We start from the raw sequence: 23,994 nt of genomic DNA on the forward strand, positions 1-23,994 counted from the left end.
AAAAAAAATCAACTTATCGGGGCTGATCGGCACTACGAAATTGAGATGTTATGGCCAATTTCTCCCGCCAACTAAAGTTGGCAGTTTGGAGGGGAGAACGATCGCTAAGGCTGCCGGAACGGCACTTAGAAAAAAAAAATCTTCTGTACATCAATGGAGTCAATGGAGCGGGGACGTATAACAGTATAGTACTGTTTACTTTTCATTGCTCACAATACAAACGTCATTTGCATTACAGTGTGGGGGCATTCCCTGCATTGTGTCACAGCTGACGTGTATTATTTGCATAACATTCTACTTTTACATGTTTTCAGCATTTGCGGGTCACATTACTCATCATGTGATGATGTGTCAAGGGAAAATACTATACTCAACTCTTAAAGGAGAACCTCACATCATATCACACATTTTATTGAACTGAGCGACAATTATTTACATGATGTTACACATGTCACACATGTCACACATACACCGTATATTCATGTTCCTTTACATTACACAATGCTTGTAATGTGTCACGCATCTTTAACGTTCATGTACATCTGTCTTCTCATGTTTACATCTAGTTTTGGGTCCTCCCTATTTTCATGACGTCACTTATTGGACGCTCAATCACATTGCATGTTTACATTGTAACCGTAGCATTACAAGCACTTCAACCTAACTTATACACACATGTACAGTAATTCATCATTGGGACACCTTGTAAACTCATTCTATAGCAACTATCCACATTACAGAAATGCATGCATATGCACACGACTATTCATTGTTGTCAACATGTGACAATAACATGGCTAATTACACATGTTACACCAAACTTTTCCCACGTCAATCTCAGCCTTTTTGTCTAATTACATGACTGACTGTTGCGTTCACAAGTGTTACATGCATTGCACATTACACTATTTATTTTCAAGCAATCTTTGTACAAAGCTTCACGTCACATCATTGGCAAATATCATCATTCCCTGCAGAATACACACAACAAATACTTCTAAGAACAACTGCACACAGCTTGCCACAGAAGTACTTTATTATGTTAATGTAACACCTTGCATTTTACTATGTCACCTGACATCATCACATACCTATTTAAAGGACGCCCATTACCTGCTCATTCACAGCTACTCATTTCAAAATGTTGCGAATGTTTAGGAGACGGAGGAACATTCTTTTCTATGACATGCTTGATGATCAAGAGAATGATATAGGGCAAGGGAGGGACAGACCGAGGGACAGTGACAGGGACAGTCACGCGGATACGACAGGGACAGGGAGAGGGACAGGCCGAGGGACAGGTAGAGGGACAGGAGATCAGAGGAGAAGACAGAGGAGACAAGTTTTGCCTCGTCCGCGTGTGTACAGGGAGAGAACCCTGTTAGATGGGATGAGTGAGGAGGAGATTGTAAGTCGCTATCGTTTGAGTTCAGCAGCAATCTTATCTCTTTATGAGGAGATAAGGGGAGATTTAGATTTTTTCACAGCCAGAGGTCGTGCAGTCCCTGGGCTTGTTAAAATGCTGTGCTCATTACATTATCTTGCTTCCGCGTCATACCAGACAACTGTGGGCATAGTGGGCGGGGTCTCGCAATCTACATTCTCGCGGGCCTTTACCCAGTTTCTCTATGCTCTCAATAGACACGCTAGGAATTATATTCATTTTCCTACAGAGGCGACAGAGTGGCTGGAAGTCAGGACTGGCTTTTATAATATAGCAGGGATACCATGTGTGCTGGGTGCAATCGATTGCACACATGTTGCTTTGATTGCACCTAGTCAGAGTGAGCATGTGTACCGCAATCGTAAGCACTACCATTCACTCAATGTACAGGTGGTATGTGATGCGACGATGAGGATAATGCATGTGGTACCCAAATTCCCTGGTTCCAGTCACGATTCCTCTATCCTGAGGAACTCTTCAGTCTTCCATGCGTTCGAAGAGGGACATTTTGAACATGGTTGGCTGCTGGGTGAGTACAGATTTACATGTTCTAACACAAAACACATTTTTCTTTAGGAATGTTGGCATTGTACAATTTGATCACTAATGTCAGCTTATGTGTGCTCCATTCATTATAGGTGACTCAGGATACGGAATTAGGCCGTGGCTCTTGACTCCGGTGCTAAACCCTCAAACTGAAGCAGAGGAGAGGTACAATGCAGCCCATATATCTACAAGATCTGTTATAGAGAGGACATTTGGCCTACTCAAGACCAGATTTAGGTGTCTGGACAGAACTGGTGGGGCTCTTCTATACAAGCCTCAAAAAGTGTCTGATATTATCCTTGCCTGTTGCATTTTGCACAATGTTGCACTCAGGCACAATGTACAATCAGACCTAGCTGAGCCTTTGGTAGACGAGCATCCCTCCCATGTAGCTGCTGAAAATGAACAAACAGCCAGTGGTGGCCAGACACGCCAGAATCTCATCAATTCTTTTTTTTCTTGTAAGTAAAAACATATATGTTCCATGTTCTACTTTTATAGTTAAATTATGTTATCTTAACAATAATGTTTTTTTATATACCCTTCTGGTAGGACACAGATGAATATGGGTTGCACACCTTTCTTTTCTCTGCTGTGTGCACAAAGGGATGTGGCACCGGTATATTATTGTTGCACAGGTTATATAATCCCTCTTCAATTGTACTTTAGTTGTGTGTATGTGAATACAACTGGGGTAATAAAGCACTAATATTTTAGCATTGTGTTGTTCCTTATGCTAAGACAATACACATATTATGCCCATACTCATTCATGCTTCTAGTATGCTTACATACAATGTTATTGGTGCAGTGTAACATGTACATCCATATGATGTGTACACCAGGCTGATTTACATTTTGAATGTGATTAAATATACATGGTGTTGCACATTTAACACCAAATACACACTTTGCTGTGTTGTTTACGGTACTGAAGATGGCATGTCAATGTTTGCAATTTATATATTGTTCATTTGCATTATAGGTATATCTCCAGTATGACTGATCATGGTATGTATATTTGCTGACATCTCTCATAAGATGTGCCTACCTCAATCTTCCTATAATTATTTGAAGTAAAAACCCTACATATTGGTTTAAACACAAATGTAACATACATGTACTTTCTGTATCATGTATATGCATTTAGCTACTCTTGAGGTTTCATGTGCATTGTATTAGAAAATGATTACTCACATTTCATCACATTTTATGTATGTTTCCTTATAAATTCCATTAATGTAATATAGAGGTGTTTGGAGAAAAGGGGATAACTGTACTTATTTGTTTACTTACGGGAGATCATTCATCACGGATGAAATTGACTGATCATAACACTCCATGCATGAATGCCTGTAATCACAACAATGCGTACTACATCTTATATTTAGCAATGTAGGTGTTTATTAATGCTAGGAATTAATAGTCAACATTAATTTAAATTTGTGACATGTGTATGTATAAGTCACACGTGTGTGGATGTGTCCTACATGTACCAAGTGTAAAACTGTTAACAGAAACCACAATTTTGTCGCAAATGTTACTGTCATTTAGCATTTCTAATTTCCCAATATGACAATGTTGGTAATATTTTTGGAATGTCAATCACGTCACTTCATCATTATCATGATGATAATTATCAAGTATTCTCACAATTGTAACGTCAATCACGTGCACATTAGCATAGACACACTTTTTAAGACAACTGTTTGTGTCTGTATCAATTTGTGTAGGATCCATGTATAACACCGACAAATGATAACAGCAGCTTTATTATGGTAGCTTATATCATCATATTGACTATACTATTTATTTTTAGAACGTTTAATAAACACAGTAAACTATAGTTAGTTAGGTTAATGAAATATACACAGAAACGTACTTCATTACATGATGTTGATGTCATATTCAGAACATCATGCATTGTAGGGGACCACAACATCTGGCCAATAACATTATTTGCTACAGTCCCAAACCATTTTATCAACATACCCATGTAACAAGAGATTTTTAACAATAAATGGCTAGTTGGTTGTAAGTGTCCTTTACATTGGGAGAAGGAGTGGCTCAGTGAGTAAAGACACACACTGGCACTGAGAGTTTGAAGCAGGGGAGTCTGGTTCAATTCCCGGTGTCGGCTCCTTGTGACCTTGGGCAAGTCACTTTATCTCCCTGTGCCTCAGGCGGCAAAAAATAAATTGTAAGTTCCACGGGCCAGGGACCTCAGCCTGAAAAATGTGTCTGTAAAGCGCTGCGTAAAACTAGCAGCGCTATACATGAACATGCTCATATTATAATTATTATTATTGTTACATAGTTTCGACAGTCATACGTTCCATTACACAATAGAATACACAAATGTGTTAGCAGAGTGGGAATGGTTGTTATATACAGTATAAAACACACCATGCCATAAAATGCTAGTAGTAATTAAAGAACACTCAATAAAAATTCATGAGGCACTCTTTTGCAACATCATTATGTTAATTAAGTGCTTATGCAATATAGGCATAAGGGTATCACATTTTTAATTGTTTGTTAATAAGCGCTGCAAGCAATATAAAATTAGTTCCATATGTAGTATAGTAGTCGGTGGCTCCTCCTCACAATCATCTCATATAAAGGTAGACTCTTCTGAAATCATACATTGATCCGATTGTATCTTCCCCGACATCTCTGAAATACAGCAAACACATGATGGTCAAAGATGGCACCTTACTATATATGTATCCGTGACAACGCGTTACACAGCTCTATATGATTGTGTACATACACACGTCACTCACTTATATGTTAGAAGTACAAGTGTACATCAGTATGTAATGTTTCTTTAAATTTGTAGCAGGCATAACTATGTATATGAAGTGAACGTTGGCTGTATACTAAAATGTGCGCGCACATCTTAGTGTGCGCACGCACTTCACGCTTGGGTCGACTAACTGTTAGCGCATGCGCAAAACAATGCATACGTTGTGCGTTCAATACATGTTGAAAATACCAGTAAACATAAAATCTTTATTTCAACTACAATGAAGACGAAACTACATTCGTTCTGAACGAGTACATCTGTATTCTTTTTAAACAGACGTGTTTGGACAGAAAGCACGGCCGATAACAAAATGCGCAAATGCAATACGTGTGACGTCATGTTAAGCCAGCGTGAAACGCACGCTAACACTCCTCCCACTCAATTAACATTCGGCTAACGCCCAGTGTACGCCCCCACTGTATGACACACTGCAGTTACCGTTACTATAACAAAACAAGACAGCCAATAGGCTTTGAGGCGCGCACGTCGCTTGGGGGCGGGACTTACATCCGTAATCCTTTTTAAGGACGCCTTGGCCCATGACAAGGGTCCCACGTCATACGTGGTGGACCCGGTTTTTTATTTTGTAGATGTTGCATGATAACCAAACAGGTATGTGTTAGAGTTATGGTAAAATGTTGCTAATATGTTTAAAGGGATAGGAAAGTACTGTGACAAACGGCTTACTCCGGGGCTCCGTCGTTTGTCCGGGACTGTTTAGAACACGGTCTTTTAGGGTAGGTTAAATGATGAGGCGTCACGTACTGTTCCTTTAAACAGGCTATGCCTGGTTTATTCAGTCCCAGGCACTGAGACTGCCACAGTGCATACAACAGAAAACAGATCAAAACAAAAGCTGCTCACCTGAGCGATAACTTAACTTAGATATCCCTGACTCAGGGTTGGAAGTGGCTTTTCCACTCCCAACAACAAAACAAGGTACTTTTGCAGTCTTACACAAATGAACAGAAAGATTGAACCTGTTTGGGGAAGAGGCTTCTCCCCTCTGTAGTTCAGCAGCCTTCCAGCCTCCTGGCTCTTGTGGAGAGACCAGAGCAAACAGGAAATCAGTCTTTCATACCTGATTCCTAATTAGCATGACAGGTGACAGAAATCAGGCAGCAGACAAACTCTGGTCTGGATCTCTCATCCCTCAGTTCCAGCGCTTGCCAAACTGTGGGATGGAGTGTATGTATTATAAGGCTGCACTCCCAGGCCAAACAGGATAGAAACTGTCTAGTATCCTGGGAGCCCTATATACGGAATTTATTACCATCCCCTGGTTTCTGTCACATATCCTCCCCCCCAGCTCAGACCTCGAGGGATGAGCGACCATGGATATTAGGGAGTGCATCCTTAAACTGGAACAACCTACCAGAGACTCTCATATCCACCACCAGCTTAAGTTCTTTCAAATCTAAGGCTGTCTCACACTTTAATCTGGTCTGTAACTGTTTCATACGCTCATAATATATATTTTCTTTAACTGTGCATGCAATGTCTTGTATATAAATGTATACCTTGTTCATTTATGTAACTGTATTTGTAACCATGTATTATTTGTTTTACTCTGTGCCCAGGACATACTTGAAAACGAGAGGTAACTCTCAATGTATTACTTCCTGGTAAAATATTTTATAAATAAATAAATAAATAAATAAATTGACAACCCGTCAGCATTGCCATGTTTGTGCCCTGACCTGTGTTCCACAGAAAATTTAAAGGGTTGTAGGCTTAGGAACCACCTGGTCACTCTAGCATTCTTTTCCCTGTTTTGACACATCCAGGTAAGGGGTGCATGATCTGTGACCAACCGGAATTTTCTCCCCAACAGATAGTATTTGAGCGTCTCTACAGCCCACTTTATTGCGAGACACTCTTTCTCTACTATGGAGTAATTTTTCTCCTGGGGATTTAGTTTCCTACTTAAATAAAGGATGGGGTGCTCCTCACCTTGAGACTCCTGGGAGAGTACCGCCCCCAGCCCTACCTCAGATGCGTCGGTTTGGACTACGAACTCTTTGGAGAAGTCAGGTGTGACCAACACTGGTTGGGCACAGAGAGCTTCTTTCAGGCTTCTAAAGGCCTGTTCGGTTTCGGGGGACCACTTTACCATTAGCGGTCCTCTTGCTTTTGTGAGGTCAGTTAGTGGGGTTGCCTTAGTTGCAAAATTGGGAATAAACCTTCTATAGTACCCAATTAACCCCAAAAAGGTCCTTACTTGTTTTTTTGTAACTGGCCTTGGCCAATTTTGTATCGCCTCCACTTTGAGTGTTTGGGGTTTGAGTAAACCTCTGCCAATAGAATATCCCAGATACTTGGCCTCCTCCAGACCAATAGTGCATTTAGCGGGGTTAGCAGTTAGTCCAGCAGACCGGACTGCGTCAAGCACAGCTTGGACCTTTGGAAGGTGGGATTGCCAATCTTCACTATGGATTACCACATCATCCAGGTAGGCGGCAGCATACCGAGCATGTGGTTTTAAAATTTTATCCATCATTCTTTGGAATGTGGCGGGAGCTCCATGTAAGCCAAAAGGCAACACCTTATACTGAAAGAGGCCGTCTGGGGTTGAGAAGGCTGTCTTTTCTTTTGCCCTTTCTGTGAGGGGAACCTGCCAGTACCCTTTTGTTAGGTCTAGGGTTGTGAGATATCGGGCTTTGCCCAGTCTCTCTACAAGTTCGTCTACCCTGGGCATAGGATAAGTATCAAATTTTGACACCGCGTTTAGTTTCCTGTAGTCATTACAAAACCTTGTTGTACCATCTGGCTTTGGGACTAAGACTATAGGGCTGTTCCACCCACTTTGGGATTCCTCAATTACACCTAGTTTTAGCATTTTTTTAACCTCTAAACTTATAGCCTTTCTTTTGGCCTCTGGGATTCGGTACGTTTCTGATGAACAGACAGGGTTTCAGCTATGCTAACCTCTGGGTCAGTTTCTTGATTCTCTGACGGACCTGGGGGTACTAGGGTTAACAAGACTTCTCTATCTTTCCAGGGCTTGAGTAGGTTTATATGGTAAATTTGCTCAGGTTTCCTCCTACCTGGCTGTTTTACCTTATAATTTACTTCTCCCACTCTTTCCAAGACCTCATATGGCCCATGCCATTTAGCAAGGAATTTACTCTCCACGGTGGGAACCAGAACTAGTACCCTATCACCTGGAGAAAAAATTCTGACCCTAGCACCCTTATTATATGTATTCCTCTGTGCTTCTTGAGCTTTCTCCATGTGTTCCCTCACTATGGGTAGGACTGCAGCAATGCGGTCCTGCATCTGGGCAACATGCTCTATTACACTTCTGTAAGGGGTAACCTCGTGTTCCCAAGTCTCTTTGGCTATATCCAGTAAGCCCCTTGGGTGTCGGCCATACAATAGTTCAAACGGGGAGAAGCCTGTGGATGATTGGGGAACTTCCCTAATGGCAAATAACAGGTACGGTAACAAACAATCCCAGTTTTTCCCATCTTTATCAACCGCCCGCCGTAACATGCTCTTTAAGGTTTTATTGAACCTTTCCACTAAACCATCTGTTTGTGGATGATAGACTGAGGTTCTGAGATGCTTGATTTTTAGGAGTTTGCATAGCTCTTTCGTTACTTGGGACATAAATGGTGTTCCCTGGTCAGATAGAATCTCTTTAGGAATCCCGACCCGGGAAAACAGAACTACTAACTCTTTTGCTATGTTTTTAGCTGAGGTGCTACGTAGGGGAACTGCCTCCGGATATCGGGTGGCATAATCTAATATTACCAATATATGCTGATGTCCCCTAGCAGACTTTATTAGGGGTCCTACTAGATCCATAGCAATCCGGTCAAATGGTACCTCTATTATGGGAAGGGGTACCAATGGGCTGCGGTAAGCCTTGAACGGGGCGGTGATCTGACATTCGGGGCATGAGGAACAATAATTCGTAATTTCTGCCAGAACCCCAGGCCAATAGAAGCTTCGGAGAACCTTTTCTTTTGTCTTTTCCACCCCTAGGTGTCCCCCCAATGGATGACTATGTGCGAGGTGTAATACTACGTTACGGAATGTCTGTGGTACCAACAATTGTTTAGTTGTAACTGATTTCCTTTTATCAACCCGATATACTAGGTCGTTCTCTACCTCGAAGTAGGGGTAAGCAAGTGACCTATCTGGTTGGCCAGGAGTACTATTCTGGTCCCGTATATTTCCCCTTGCTACCGCTAATGTGGGGTCCTCCCACTGGGCCTTCTTAAAACTCCCAGGACTGACCTCTAGGTCAGCGAGGGTCTTATCCGGTTCTGGGGTGGTAAGTGTCTGCTCAACATCTTGATTTGGGGTATTCCCTACCAAAATAGTGATGGGGAAGGGAATTTTACAGCACTCCTCCTTTTCCCCCTTCTTATTTGGGCCCTCGTCAACCTCCATTTCTGAAAAAGGGAAAGGATTTGTTTCTTCTAATACTTCGTTATGGTCCGCTATTGAACTCTGGGCGCTATTCTGAGCGGGGGACCACATTTTTAGAAAATGGGGAAAGTCGGTCCCTATTAACACATCATGTGCCAGTTTGGGTACAATACCCACCTTGAAATCTAAAGAACCAAACTCTGTTTCAAAAAAAACATCAACAGTGGAATATTCATGATTATCCCCATGTATACAACAAATTGCCACTCTTTGTGAACTGTTTCCCTGTTTCCTCTTAATGGGCAAGAGGTATTCGGACACTAGTGTGACCATGCTCCCAGAGTCAAGAAGTGCCCGAACCCTCTTACCATTAACCTTTACAAATGCCCACAGATGGTTATTCAAGGGGTCCTCTGGGCTAGGGCCCATACATTGGGACAACAGCGAATAAGGTTCCACGCTGTTGCATTGCATGGGCTCATCATTTAGTGGGCAGATTTTTGCTGTGTGGCCCCTCTCATGACAATTTACACATTTAGGTACATAGTCTGTGTCCCACTTAGAGCCTTTTCCCGGCTCCCCATGTTGGCTATTGCCCTTAGTATGCGAACCACTGTTGCTTGTGCTGCGTGAAGGGGGTCGCCGCTCTTCAGCGCCCCTTAACCCCGGTACCCTTTTACCGTCTCTGGAAGAGTCCTGGAACCTCGGGTAGTGGGGTTGCTCCACGACTGTGGGTTGCGGGTGCTCTTCTGCTGCATTGTACCTTTCTACGAGGGCCACAAGCTCATCCGCATTGTGGGGGTCACTCCGACTGACCCAACGGCGTAAGGCAGAGGGAAGTTTCCTCAAGAACTGGTCCATGACCAACCGTTCCACGATGTGGCTGGCTGAGTTGATCTCGGGTTGTAGCCACTTCCGGGCGAGGTGGATGAGGTCATACATCTGGCTTCGGGTGGCTTTATCCATCGTGAAGGACCATGCGTGAAACCTTTGGGCGCGAACAGCCGTGGTTACGCCGAGGCGGGCGAGGATCTCGAACTTCAATTTTGCATAGACGTTAGCTTCGGCTGGCTCTAGATCAAAGTAAGCCTTCTGGGGTTCGCCGCTTAGGAAGGGTGCGATTAGACCAGCCCACTCAGCTTCTGGGCATCCCTCTCTCTGTGCCGTGCGTTCAAACGTGAGAAGATAGGCTTCCACATCATCCGAGGGTCCCATCTTCTGAAGGTAGTGGCTTGCCCTGGTCATTTTCGGAACTGGGGCTGCCGCTGCCAGTGGAAGGTTACTGATAGTCCCCCTCAGGATCTCGAGTTCCTGCTGTAAGCCCTGAGCGAACCGCTGTTGCTCCTCTCTCAGCAAGCGGTTTGTCTCTTGCTGGTTTGCATTCGCGTTTTGCAGGGCTTCATTCGTCTGTTGCTGGTTTGCATTAATCTCTTGCTGGGCTATTAGCAGCTGTTGCTGGGCTGCATTCGTCTGCTGCTGGTTTGCATTAGTTTCTTGCTGGGCTATTAACAGCTGTTGCTGGGTTTCATTCGCGTCTTTCTGGGCAGCGACATTGCGTACCAGCGCACCCACCACGTCTTCCATCTTGTTTGCAGAGGATGAAAAAACTTTTTTTTTTTTTTTTTTTTTTTTTCTTTCAAAGTTCTTCAACCCGCAGACCCCCTAGTGCTCTGCCCGCATTCTCCACCATATGTGACAAACGGCTTACTCCGGGGCTCCGTCGTTTGTCCGGGTCTGTTTAGAACACGGTCTTTTAGGGTAGGTTAAATGATGAGGCGTCACGTACTGTTCCTTTAAACAGGCTATGCCTGGTTTATTCAGTCCCAGGCACTGAGACTGCCACAGTGCATACAACAGAAAACAGATCAAAACAAAAGCTGCTCACCTGAGCGATAACTTAACTTAGATATCCCTGACTCAGGGTTGGAAGTGGCTTTTCCACTCCCAACAACAAAACAAGGTACTTTTGCAGTCTTACACAAATGAACAGAAAGATTGAACCTGTTTGGGGAAGAGGCTTCTCCCCTCTGTAGTTCAGCAGCCTTCCAGCCTCCTGGCTCTTGTGGAGAGACCAGAGCAAACAGGAAATCAGTCTTTCATACCTGATTCCTAATTAGCATGACAGGTGACAGAAATCAGGCAGCAGACAAACTCTGGTCTGGATCTCTCATCCCTCAGTTCCAGCGCTTGCCAAACTGTGGGATGGAGTGTATGTATTATAAGGCTGCACTCCCAGGCCAAACAGGATAGAAACTGTCTAGTATCCTGGGAGCCCTATATACGGAATTTATTACCATCCCCTGGTTTCTGTCACAGTACGTATATTTATTCCGTCAGCAATGTGTACTACTCTTTCAGGTTCTACTATATTGTATTAGGAAACAATTTGTTTGTGATCGCTACATGTTATGCTGTGTGCAATGTTACGCTGTATCCACGCATTGAAAGTGAAAATGGTGGTTACAAAAAAAAAAAATGTAAACGCAGAGTCAACGCATAACGATTGTTATATTTACCATTCTTCTAGAATTAACTCTTCGTCTGCCTGCAACTGTTCGCTCCAGAAATGCAAGGCATTTTCATCCACGCTTGACCCAAACGCTGAATCCAGTATGACACACATCTCCTCCATGAAGCGCTCATAGGAATCGCCACTGCTTTCTTCAAACAATTGGTCCGGAGGTAGGTTCATTTCTTCGGGTACCCATTCCAATGCATTTTCAGCTGAAAGGCTTGGTACATAATCATAGTAGTTATGTTCTTGTACAATGTGGCTTTCAGGAATGGAGGGTGCAGATATTGCAGCAGGTATCGATTCACACGGAACAGTAGTAGCGGATCCATTGCTATTGGCATTAGGAATAAATATGCCATTAAGCACAATATGTGTGCCCTCTTTCACGGTGAAATGTTTATCCTTGGCAATCTTCCAGAAACCATACCTGTCTTCTAGCTTATCCTGCACACGTTCAAAACAGTCATTAGTTGATAAAGTGAATCTTACTGAGGAATTAAAATTGCGCGCATGCCCACGTTCTTGGTAATAAGGATATTTGGCTCTAATCAAATCATAGATTTGACGTGTGTTAGCTTTGTGTCCGCAAGTGGACAAAATCGCTTCTGCTATCATGAATTTATACCCTCTTTGCGGATTCATAGTCGTTACGAATTCATCAGCCATTGCAGATTAACAGAAAAAATGTGTGCAGGTCTCTGTTCTTTGCTCATAAGAATGAAAGTGGTCAATGCATAACAATTTGCTGTGTTTCGTTTTCAAGGTCATAAAAAGTATCAACTCTTACTCCTTTTTTTGAAGCTCCAATTGGATATGTTGAATTAATTGGTTGAACGTTTGTGGTTTCTGATAGCCGTTTGTCTGACAAACATGTATCTTTTTTATCTCGTTTCTCATAACATTCCGAGATTTTTAATTAAGTAACATTGTGGTTTCTTGAAAAATAAAATAGAGCACTGTGTGAAAATAGTGCTTACACAGCCATATCATGAAATACACAGACACCTGCAAAAGGAAATGTTTTTTTTTCCACATAAATTTCTGTGTGTATTTGAAAGTCTGGTTAACTCCCTGTCTGCATCAGTTGAGGTACGTCTGTATATGTGTATATATATATATATGTGTATATATATATATATATATATATATATATATATATATATATATATATATATATAATGCAGGAGTACACACAACATATTGATGGCAGTAAGTAGGCCTTGTATGCAACCTATTCGAATGGTGTTAAACATGAGTGAATGAACTAATAAACATTTGTTTTAGGCCAATACTGTTATAGGCTCACAGTTACTATAGTTCTCAAACATTAGGCCTGTATTCTTAAAATAGTGTGTTTTCACAAGGAAGCATGATAAATACATATATAGCAGTTTAGATAGTACTATATATACATACACACACACACACACACACACACACACACACACACACACAGTGTGTGTGTGTGTGTGTGTGTGTGTGTGCATATATCCATACATACTACATATATATTAGTCTAAATTCAGAGATGTTCTTGAAACAAGAACACATAAATGATTAAAGGACAACATTACAATGGCCATCAAAGGTAAGTAATATTTAACACAAAATCCTACTGTACACGTACAAGAAAGATGTTTGCAGTTAAATAGGTGTTTTATAAATTGCATGTGAATAATATGCACATGCAATGATTACATCAAGTAACACACCCAAATGTAATGTTTTGCTGCAAAGTCAATGGCAGCTTCTCTAAACTTAGCAACTGGCTCCTGGTGGACCATTACTGAATACACGATTCATACATCAGTATTAATAACACTATTAATTAATTAGGACTGGTAAAATTTCCAGAAGTTCACGTGTACAAGAACATACTTGAAAGTTTGGAAACAACACAGTCTTCAGCATACATACAATATTAATTAGATAATCTGAAGTCAACAAAACAAGGCCAAAGACATATTTAGTGAATTATAACATTTATTTTTTTTGTTCCTTTTGAGAGCGAGTAACAGGCCTGCTTGTTGTCTCTTGTATTTTCCTTTTTCTTTTTGAAACAACTTTAGCCACAACAGAGCCACTTTGAGTGGCCTCTGGCACTTCACGGGCAGGGCTTGTGGCCAGTGACTCACCTACAGGGCTTTTGGGCAGTGACTGTTCACCTACAGGGCTTTTGGGCAGTGACTGTTCACCTACAGGGCTTTTGGGCAGTGACTGTTCACCTACAGGGCTTTTGGGCAGTGACTGTTCACCTACAGGGCTTTTGGGCAGTGACTGTTCACCTACAGGGCTTTTGGGCAGTGACTCACCTACAGGGCTTTTGGGCAGTGACTCACCGACAGGGCTTGTGCCCACTGACACATGTGAGCAAGTTGGTAGACACTGCACAAGTGATGGTTGGTCTGTTTCATGTGTGTCTTTTTTTGTTTGTGCCCAAAAACTGGTCAGTAGTAACTGCTTGTGGTGTTTTGTTTTTTGTCGCCTCCTTTGTAGGTGTCAGCTCCTGATTTTGTACAGATGGCAGCGGTAGGATGTCGTCAGGAACCTGCACAGCAATGTCTGCTACTTGAGCGGTAACATTCGGACCTGGGGAATGAAGCTCAGATGCATGTGGTGAAAAATTACCAGCATGTAAAGATCCTGCCTGTGAGGTGTTGAAGTTTAAATGTGGTACAGTAGTCATTCTCAAGTAATTTGCTTGGGTTTGCTGAACAACTAATGCTTCGAATGAGGTGTTGATTTTTTGCAACTGTTTAGGCACTTCAATGAAGACTCTGTGGAGATGTGCCAATTGTGATATCGTTTCTTCCTGCAGTGCAATCATCCTTTCCAGCACTGTCATCAGATCAGAATGGCGTCGATTTTCTGCTTCCACAATTTTTCCCTCAGAAGCTACAATTGCATCGTATGTGGTAGTTGATGGACGATTTGGCGGTAAAACTGTTTCAATTGGAACCTCTTCATGCTCACTTGATTGTATTTCTGTGTCTATGGCGGTGGCATCATCATCATCATCTTCATCATCATGTTCTAAAAATAAATGTACACATTATTAAATGGCATGTTAATCTCTGCTGTGTTACTATGTAATTATACTGTGTCATAAGTAACAACTAACATGTTTCCATACGTTTTATAAACTCACATTAAAAACTACCTTGACTTACGAATAATGTTTGGACTCAGTATGAAATATGAATGAACGAAAACTTGCTGTAAACTCACAACTCCTACATGATAGTTAACATCACTAACACAATACATGTTGCCTTACACTTCATTTTCACTGACACTAAGTAATCCTATTTAAAGAACATGTGCAAAACAAATAATGAACATGACAACATAACATATAGAAGTGCACATATTATATGGCCACCAACTCATACACTCACCTTCTAGGTGTGTTGAGCTGCATGACCCAGGTGAAGACACTTGTTCCCTCTCAGGTGACACATGTCCTCCAGGGGCAACTATATATAACAATAACATTAGTTTTACATTTACATGTGTAAATATTGAACAAACAGTTATTGTATGTTCAGTATTTATGAGTACCTAACAGCATCATTTCCTTAACTGAAAATGTGTGTCTGAAAGTGAACATAAATAGTTGTAAAAACAATGTACATGCCTGTGTACTTAGAACGTTTGAGTTCCCTAACATACAACATACTATGTTTCTGCAGTAATGCGTGAGGATAAATAGATTAAAATTGTACATAAAAATCATATGTTGTGTAGTGATATCAGTATCATAATGTACATAAGTATCATGAGATGAACATTCACAATGGTTATCATGAAGGTGGTCATATAGCAAAAAGTTTTGTTTTTGGTACAGGATATGTGTGGTACATTAATAGAAGATGTGGCACACCTGAATGTGGCTGTCACTCGACAAGACATGCAGTGTGTGATAATGTGTCGTTGATAGTAGTTCAACTATAGATATGAGTGAACTAATGTGTGACGTACGGTTTGATAACTAATGAGTTGTTGGGGCATTTAGTAGCTAGAGTTACGCTTTCAAATGAGTGTGATTAACTTCAGTTGTGCTAGTCAGGTTGTAAGAACGGTATTCCCTTCCCCAAAAAGCCTAATCAGCCACACCTTTCAATTACTTCAAACAGGTGAAAATGGTGTGAACTAAGTTGACCCTAAGATGAGCCTGTAATTTGTGTGTGTGCTGAACCCCACCCCCTCTGTTGAAGTGTATGCTGTGATGAGATATTAATTGCAGCTGCTTTAACACAATGTTAGAGGAGCTAAATAGTCGTCTGCAGTGTTTAAGTTATGAACACAATGACATAACATATGCTACGTGTGCCTCATTATGCTGTCTGTATATGACATTAAGCAAAAATGGACCTTTTCATAAACAACTATAGATGTGTTAGTGCAAGTGATGTTTGTAGGCCGTTGCATGCAATATATTTGATGCATGTTTAAAATAGGCAGTAATGTCGTGTTTGTAGGAGTAAAATAAATAAAATACACAATAATATTATACATATTTATGTTCTGTACCTGTAGGTAGTAATAATTTCTCATTATCATGTGTTACACATGTGTGCTACCCTGTTGTTCCCCATCTTCGCCCACCATAAATTGCTTCCAATGCAGCAAAGCATTGTGGGAATTCACATGCAAATGAGCACGCAATGCAACGTGGTATATTAGTTACTGCTTTTAGTAGGACTACAACAGATATGTCTAATTTGACACACATACACACACATATATATATATATATATATATATATATATAGACAAAAAACAACAGCGCAGATATAGACAATATGTTGAATATGGTTAGATAAAACCACACTCTCAGCCAATCAATCAATACAAGGTATATACCCTTACAATCTACTAACCCTACAGACTTGCAGCCAAGTTAGGTCTGCGGCTCCACAACGCCGCTGGGAATGTATTGCAAAGAATGACCTAGGCGCACATATGCAGGGGAAGAGAAAAGAAAAGGAGGAAAAAATCATAGGGCAGTATATCAATACAAGCAGATAAGAATTCGGTGAGATATGCACTTACACTAGTAAGATCATTAAATGCCTTTAATCCACTTAGGGACTCTCGAACTCAGCTCCTGTAGTTCGTCTGTTTCTTGGCTCCTGGATCTCTGGAGAGGCTTGTCCTGAAGGCTCCTTGCAGCAGTCACGATGAGTCTGTTTTTAGCAGACTATACCTTGGTGTGGATCTCAAATAAAGGGATGGGTAGGGAATAAAAGGAGAAACATATGTGTAAAACCTTTTAATAAAACATCTAAGGATAAAACAAAAGTATTTAACTCACATTCTATGAGTTAAAAACGGGCAGTAGAGAGTGTTTAGCGAGTCTCTCACACTCGTGGTATAGAACGCCGACTTCCAGACCTCCTCACACCGGCAAGTGCTTCCGCATCAGGTGATCAGATCTCGTACGGCTCTCGCGAGATTTCCCTCTGTGTAATAGAAGTCGGTGTTCTATACCACGAGTGTGAGAGACTCGCTAAACACTCTCTACTGCCCGTTTTTAACTCATAGAATGTGAGTTAAATACTTTTGTTTTATCCTTAGATGTTTTATTAAAAGGTTTTACACATATGTTTCTCCTTTTATTCCCTACCCATCCCTTTATTTGAGATCCACACCAAGGTATAGTCTGCTAAAAACAGACTCATCGTGACTGCTGCAAGGAGCCTTCAGGACAAGCCTCTCCAGAGATCCAGGAGCCAAGAAACAGACGAACTACAGGAGCTGAGTTCGAGAGTCCCTAAGTGGATTAAAGGCATTTAATGATCTTACTAGTGTAAGTGCATATCTCACCGAATTCTTATCTGCTTGTATTGATATACTGCCCTATGATTTTTTCCTCCTTTTCTTTTCTCTTCCCCTGCATATGTGCGCCTAGGTCATTCTTTGCAATATATATATATATATATATATATATATATATATATATATATATATATATATATATATATATATATATATATATGAGAGACAGAGAGAAACAGACATATACATATATAGATGTAGGTATGTTTATATTGGGAAGACAGTATAAAAAGCTGCGTAAATATGCAAAATAACTGTAAACAACGACACGCCTAGTACAGTAATATTTCTCACCTGGTGGAAATTGTGAGGGATAAATTCCAATATCACGGTCACCAGCCAATCCCTCCACGACGACGGGAAGTAATTTTGCCCGAAGCAGCTCCTCCAATGGAGTTAATATCAGACGTTATGGTGTCGGCCCACCTCCAGTGCCAGTAGCATGCACGCGTTGGTCTTGTATTTTCCTTTTTAATTTTGACCTAATATCGTCAAATCTCTTGTGACAATTCCGCTTGTCCCTGACATGATTCCCACACGCATTGACACCAATGACTATTGTGTCCCACATTTCTTTTCTGCTTGATGCACTTGTCCGCCCTTGAAAAACATATAAAATATATGAGGTCAATTAATAATAATAGAAGCACCAGTTTCCTACACTGCTAGCTGTTCCAAGAGATAGCAAACATGCTGTTTAAGGTGTAATATGTGAAGCACATGAGCATTCACTACTAAACCTATACATGTAAGCAAGCTTGCATTCATATTGTATGCAGTTATGGCAAATTGACCGCCTGTGTTTAATTGTCCTTGTAACGAATGATAAAAAGCTGTGTTTAAACACTAATTAACATAGAAAGATATTCTGAACCCATATTTGCATATGAACAAAACTCAGATGACCTAGGATCACATGTATTTGAATAATAAATGTAAAGGTACACTTACCTAGTAAATGTCCATAGATACTGTCATAGTGCTCCAGAATCCCAGTGACAAGAGCTGTATTTTCCTGGTCATTGAAGCGAGGATTACGTGGCTTCTCCACACGTTTCTTCCGAGCAGGTTTAGGGTCAGAGCTTAGCTGGTGCTGACTGGACTCTCCTTCTTCCAATGGAAGAGACTCCAAAAGCTGGCCACAAGCAAGCACGCCACCACCAGACACCCCATCAGCAACTGCGCCACCAGCAGCACTCCCAGCACCAGCACTCCCACTCCTAGCACCAGCACTCCCACTCCCAGCACCAGCACTCCCACTCACAGCAACAGCACTCACACTCCCAGCAACAGCACTCACACTCCCAGCAACAGCACTCCCACTCCCAGCACCAGCACTCCCACTCCCAGCAACACCACTCGCAGCACCAGCAACATCACTCCCCTGAACAGTACGTTCACTCCGACGCGTACTCGCACGAGTAGCACTCCCACTCCCACCAGCATCACTCTTCCCACGCTTTGCGGGCATACTTACAGCACTCACAAAAAACAGACAACTAATGTACAGCCAATCACACGAAACACTTCCACATATAAAACAAGACAAAGATGTAAACAAAACAACAAAGGACAAAGCTTTCCCAATACACAACAAGTCTCTCAGTCAATATGCAAATCTTAAATCACCAAGCTCTGTGCGTCTCTCTCTCTCTCACTCCCAACAACACAGAGAATGATTAGCAGTACACGTTGCCTTTAAATATGGCGCGCTATCCAATACATGCTTGGTTCGCCTGATTCAGCAAGATTTGTGATTGGGCAACCTAACAGCACCCCGCCACGCACGCCGATACACCTGTGTGTGATCGGCTAATCATCGTGAGAGTGGGCGGATTTGTTTTCGCCTTGATTTTGAATGTATTCGGCACTTACTGCATACGGAGAGGAAAAATCGCCAATAACATGACTAATCGGTAAGCTTGCCGATTTCACATAATCGTCGCTTACTGCATGAGGCCCTATATGTGTTGATTAATCTTCAATTTCTAACACTTTATATAACTTGTAAATCACATCATTGCTAATAATGGAGGACAAGCACATTAATAATATGTATACATACAGTGTCTTATCTATAACCGTTTCTCTGTTTTCAAAATAGCATCCTGACCAAATTGGGATGGAATGGTCACATGACACACTATTTCCCAGTTATTGAACACACCAAGATTATTTGAAAGACAGTCATCCCGTTCAAATGAGGCAATATAGAAACAGAACATTGTACTTGTGTTAAAATTAAAAAAAAAAACAGTATTTACCGCCTGTAACAGGGACTTATCACTGTTGTAGAGAAACTGCATCAAAATCCAGCAGTGTTCTGGTTAATTGCACAGGCAATCAACCAGACTCCACTTGGCTGAGTAGGACTGTTAGAAAAAGCCTGGTCTGAGTAACAGGAAAGAGATTCCTTAGCTCACCAGAGAGCTGACAGAAGGAAAGGAGGGCTGAGTGAAAGACATAAAGGGACCAGATCTCTATGAAAGTTATATACAGTGTTAGACATTGAAGATTAATCACATATAGCCTGTCTATATTGGAAGAAACATGTACTCCCTCCAGATGTATTGGTGGTTGTGAGGATTCGCCATCCTAGCGGTCGCAGACCATCTCCTCACCCCAACAAGTCTTCTGTGACGGATACCCAGCATGCGTGGTTTCATGGTCCCTGTACGCGTGCGCGCGGTCCTTGCGCACTCTGTTCAACCGCCCGTGGATTCAGACCCCGCCCCATCACTGTCACACGACGTGGACGTTCGGCCAGCCTCCCTGCTGATGCGCAAGTCAGGCCCCGCCCCTTGACCTCCGTGACACACGACTGGACCCGACCCCTCAGGTCCCAGGAATCGCCATGGGAGTGATGAACGCTCAAAACTCCGCTCCCTGGCCTCTGTGACGCGCCCAAGCAGTTCCATCCTCAACCCCGATTAGGCTGCATCATAGGACACACCTGTGTGCACCAGCAGCCGATCGATTCTCACTTCCTGGTTCCATCCTGGCTGGCTGTTCGAGGCTCCTACTATTTATAACCTCAGTCTACAACCAGTCTTTGCTGAGCATAGTCATTGTGACGCTGTGCCTTGCCACATCCTTGTTCCTGAATCCTTGCCTTGCCTTGCCTTGAATGCTGATTACCCTCTTGTTGCCTGAACCCTGCTAGTACCTTGGACTCCGCTTCTCTCCACTCCTGATGCGGCTTGTATGACCATTCTCCTGTCTCCAGTCCTGACCTTGGCTAAGTACTCCAACAATCCGACAATCTCCTATCCTGAACTTGGCTACGTACCCCGACTATCCGATACTCTCCAATCCTGAACCTGGCTACAAACTACGACGATCCGCAACTCTCCGCTCCTGAACCTGGCAAGTACCTTAACCATTCTCCAATCTATAATCCTGACCTGGCTTGAATGACTACTACGTCTACTCTACATCCTAGGCGCGCCCACGTGGGTGTGGGTAGGCGTTAACCAATTCCCTACCTCAGTACCACAGTTGCGCTTCGTTTGTGGTGAGCTACGCGTTACAGTATGCTCAGCCACACAAACTTCGACCCCGCTGAGGTAGGAGGAGTCCTGCGCACACCACCTGACTACCTTAGAGGAAAGAATTGTGGTTAGCGAGCAAGCCTTACTCTCCCTTCAGGAGGACTTTGGCACCCTTTCTCATGCGCTGCAAGAACCGCACGCTCACCGTGTGCCTGCTGTCCCTGAGATCCCCACTACTCCATCTTTGCCTATCTCTCAAGAACCTCGCTTACCCCCCACCTATTATGGGGGCGACCCTCATGAATGTCGGGGTTTTTGGAATCAATGCTTTATACAATTTGAAATGAATCCTACACACTTTATGGCACCCCGCGCCAAGGTGGCGTATATTTTTTTTTCCTTGTAGATGACGCTCTTGTATGGGCATCTCCCACCTAGGAGAGAAGAACCAACCTCCCGCAGGATATCGGAGCCTTTGCCTGGGAATTCCGGAAAGTGTTTGATACACCCGGTCATAAGGTATGTGCTTCCTCTGCACTTTTTTATGTTTCCCAACGCAGTCGTTCAGTCGCCAAATACGCTCTTGAGTTCAGAACTATAGCTGCCGAGACCGACTGGAATGACATAGCCCTGGCCGCAGCCTTTTGGCAAGGTTTATCGGAGACCTTGAATGATAAATTGGCAGCCTATGACCGGACCACCGATTTGGAGGAGCTCATCGCTGTCTGTATCAAGATGGATCATCGCTTCCTGGAGAGATGTTCAGAGAAGGTTCACCATCGTACCATCCCAGCCCGGATCAGTCCCAGTCAGGTGAGCTCCACTGATGTTTCTACCCCGGATACGTCCGAACCTATGCAATTAGGGGGTACTAGCCTTTCCAACTCGGAGAAATTACGCCACAGAAACGCTGGTCTATGTCTTTATTGCGGTGTTTCTGGACATTTTGCCTATTTTTGTCCCCAAAAGTCGGGAAAACGCAAAGTTCCCATGATTCCCGGGGAGTCTCTTTGGGAATGCTTGTTCGCTCCCCTATTTCTACTGATAACCCGTCTCATAGTCTTGTCCCCATTACACTCTTTGGGGAGGGCTTTCAAGTATCTACGCTTGCTTTCATCAATTCAGGTGCCGGAGGAAACTTCATAGATCAAGCTTTCGCAGAACGCCATCTGGTTCCCACCAGGCACAAAAAAAAGCCCAGCGCTCTTGAAGCCATTGATGGAAGACCTCTGCAGCCGGCATTTATCTCCTTGGAGACAGAGGTGCTACAACGCAAGGTGCAAGACACACACCTGGAAAAGATCCAGTTTAATGCCATTCATACTCCTTCTATCAGCGTGATCCTCAGGCTACCCGGGCTACAGATTCACAACCTTTGGGTTGATTGGCTTAACAAGGAACCCATCCAATGGGGGACATTTTGCCACAAGAACTGCATTCTGGAGGCAAGTAGTATCAGGGGTACCAACGTGTCCGATGAGCAGGAGAAGGAGAAAGAGAAGGTACAATTGCCAGACAGTACGCTGAGTTTCAGGACGTCTTCGATAAGGTCCGATCGGAGGTCCTGCCCCCTCACCGCCCATTCAATTGTCCCATCGATCTGCTTCCACGCACTACACCCTCCAGAGGGACTTCTTACCCGTTGTCTATGCCGGAGACCAAGGCAATGAAAGAATACATCGCGGAAAACTTACAAAAGGGGTTTATCAGGAAATCCACTTTTCCTGCGGGTGCAGGGTTTTTCTTTGTGAAGAAGAAGGACGGATCCCTACGCCCTTGCATAGACTGTCGGTCCCTTAATAAAATTACCGTAAAAAAAACGTTATCCCTTGCCCCTTATCAACGAACTGTTTGATCGATTACAAGGAGCTAACATCTTTTCAAAGTTGGACCTATGTGGTGCTTATAATCTGGTCAGGATCCACCAAGGTGATGAATGGAAGACGGCTTTCAACCCCAGAGATGGACATTATGAGTACTTGGTCATGCACTTTGGTCTGTGCAATTACCCAGCCGTGTTTTTTAGGACTTCGTAAATGAAATTTTCAGAGATCTCCTCAACTCATTTGTAATCGTTTATCTTGATGACATTTTGATTTTCTCCAAATCTAACCTGAGAGGTATAACCACGCATTGTCTCACAAAGTTATTGAAGCAATATTGTATTGTTCTCTTTCCATATTCACTGGAGAATACCTGCACCACTATCTGGAGTTCAAGTGCCAAGGAGGACTTTTCTCTTCGAATGGATGCTAAAGTTAATTTCTGAACTACTGTATGTTGAACTATGGGAATACATTACTATATTGCTTTGAATTATTAAATGAAGAAAAGCATGGTAAACACTAGTTATGCACCCTGCATTATGTTTGGTTAGAAAAGATTGTTACCTGGACAAACTTCACATGGTTTTATTTTTAAGCTCTTAGCCATAACGTACTGCACATGTTACTCATACCTTGCTATTGACTATATTATTGATTACCTTAATTTTTTCTCTGCAGTGGATGAAATTCAAAGGACACGGTTTAAAGTTAGTATAACATGCTGATAGGGCCTACCTTGAAGTGGTAGCAGGTCATCACAGGTTTTGGTCAAAAGATTGAACTAAATTACTCTTACTAATTAAAAGAAAATATATACAAATAAGTTGGCATATTGGATAAGCTTTAGGGGTTCTTTGTTTTCTGTTGTGTAACAGAGGTCACATTCCTAGTAACACTACAGTTGATACTATTTATTATACAATAATGTGAATTTGGGGTTTAGGAGCTTCCAAACATTGTGTAATTCTTTATGTATTTTGTGTTGAATTGTTTCATTGCATTTCTTAACTGTTTCCCTTTTTTGTTTCAATAAGTGATTCTAAAAGCAAGACATTTGTCTTGGACTGCTCTATAACATATTTTTAAATCATATCTAATTCTCCCTCCAAATGTATTAGTTAATTTTTCAAAACATGGTTATAG

At 42.3% G+C, this 23,994-nt stretch overlaps 1 protein-coding gene across 1 annotated transcript; it reads right to left on the reverse strand.

Moving 5' to 3' along the window:
- Nucleotides 1-13,815: 13,815 nt before the first annotated feature.
- On the reverse strand, nt 13,816-17,377 carry LOC142488269 (uncharacterized). Its single transcript, XM_075588642.1, has 3 exons — nt 17,323-17,377; nt 15,092-15,169; nt 13,816-14,726 (listed from the first exon to the last, which is right to left on the reverse strand). Exons 1-3 carry the CDS (start codon nt 17,375-17,377, stop codon nt 14,104-14,106), a joined length of 756 nt encoding a protein of 251 aa, XP_075444757.1. The 3' UTR covers nt 13,816-14,103.
- Between the last annotated feature and the right edge of the window lie 6,617 nt (nt 17,378-23,994).

This window comes from Ascaphus truei, chromosome 2 (genome assembly GCF_040206685.1).
Source record: "Ascaphus truei isolate aAscTru1 chromosome 2, aAscTru1.hap1, whole genome shotgun sequence".
NCBI classification, from domain to species: domain Eukaryota; kingdom Metazoa; phylum Chordata; class Amphibia; order Anura; family Ascaphidae; genus Ascaphus; species Ascaphus truei.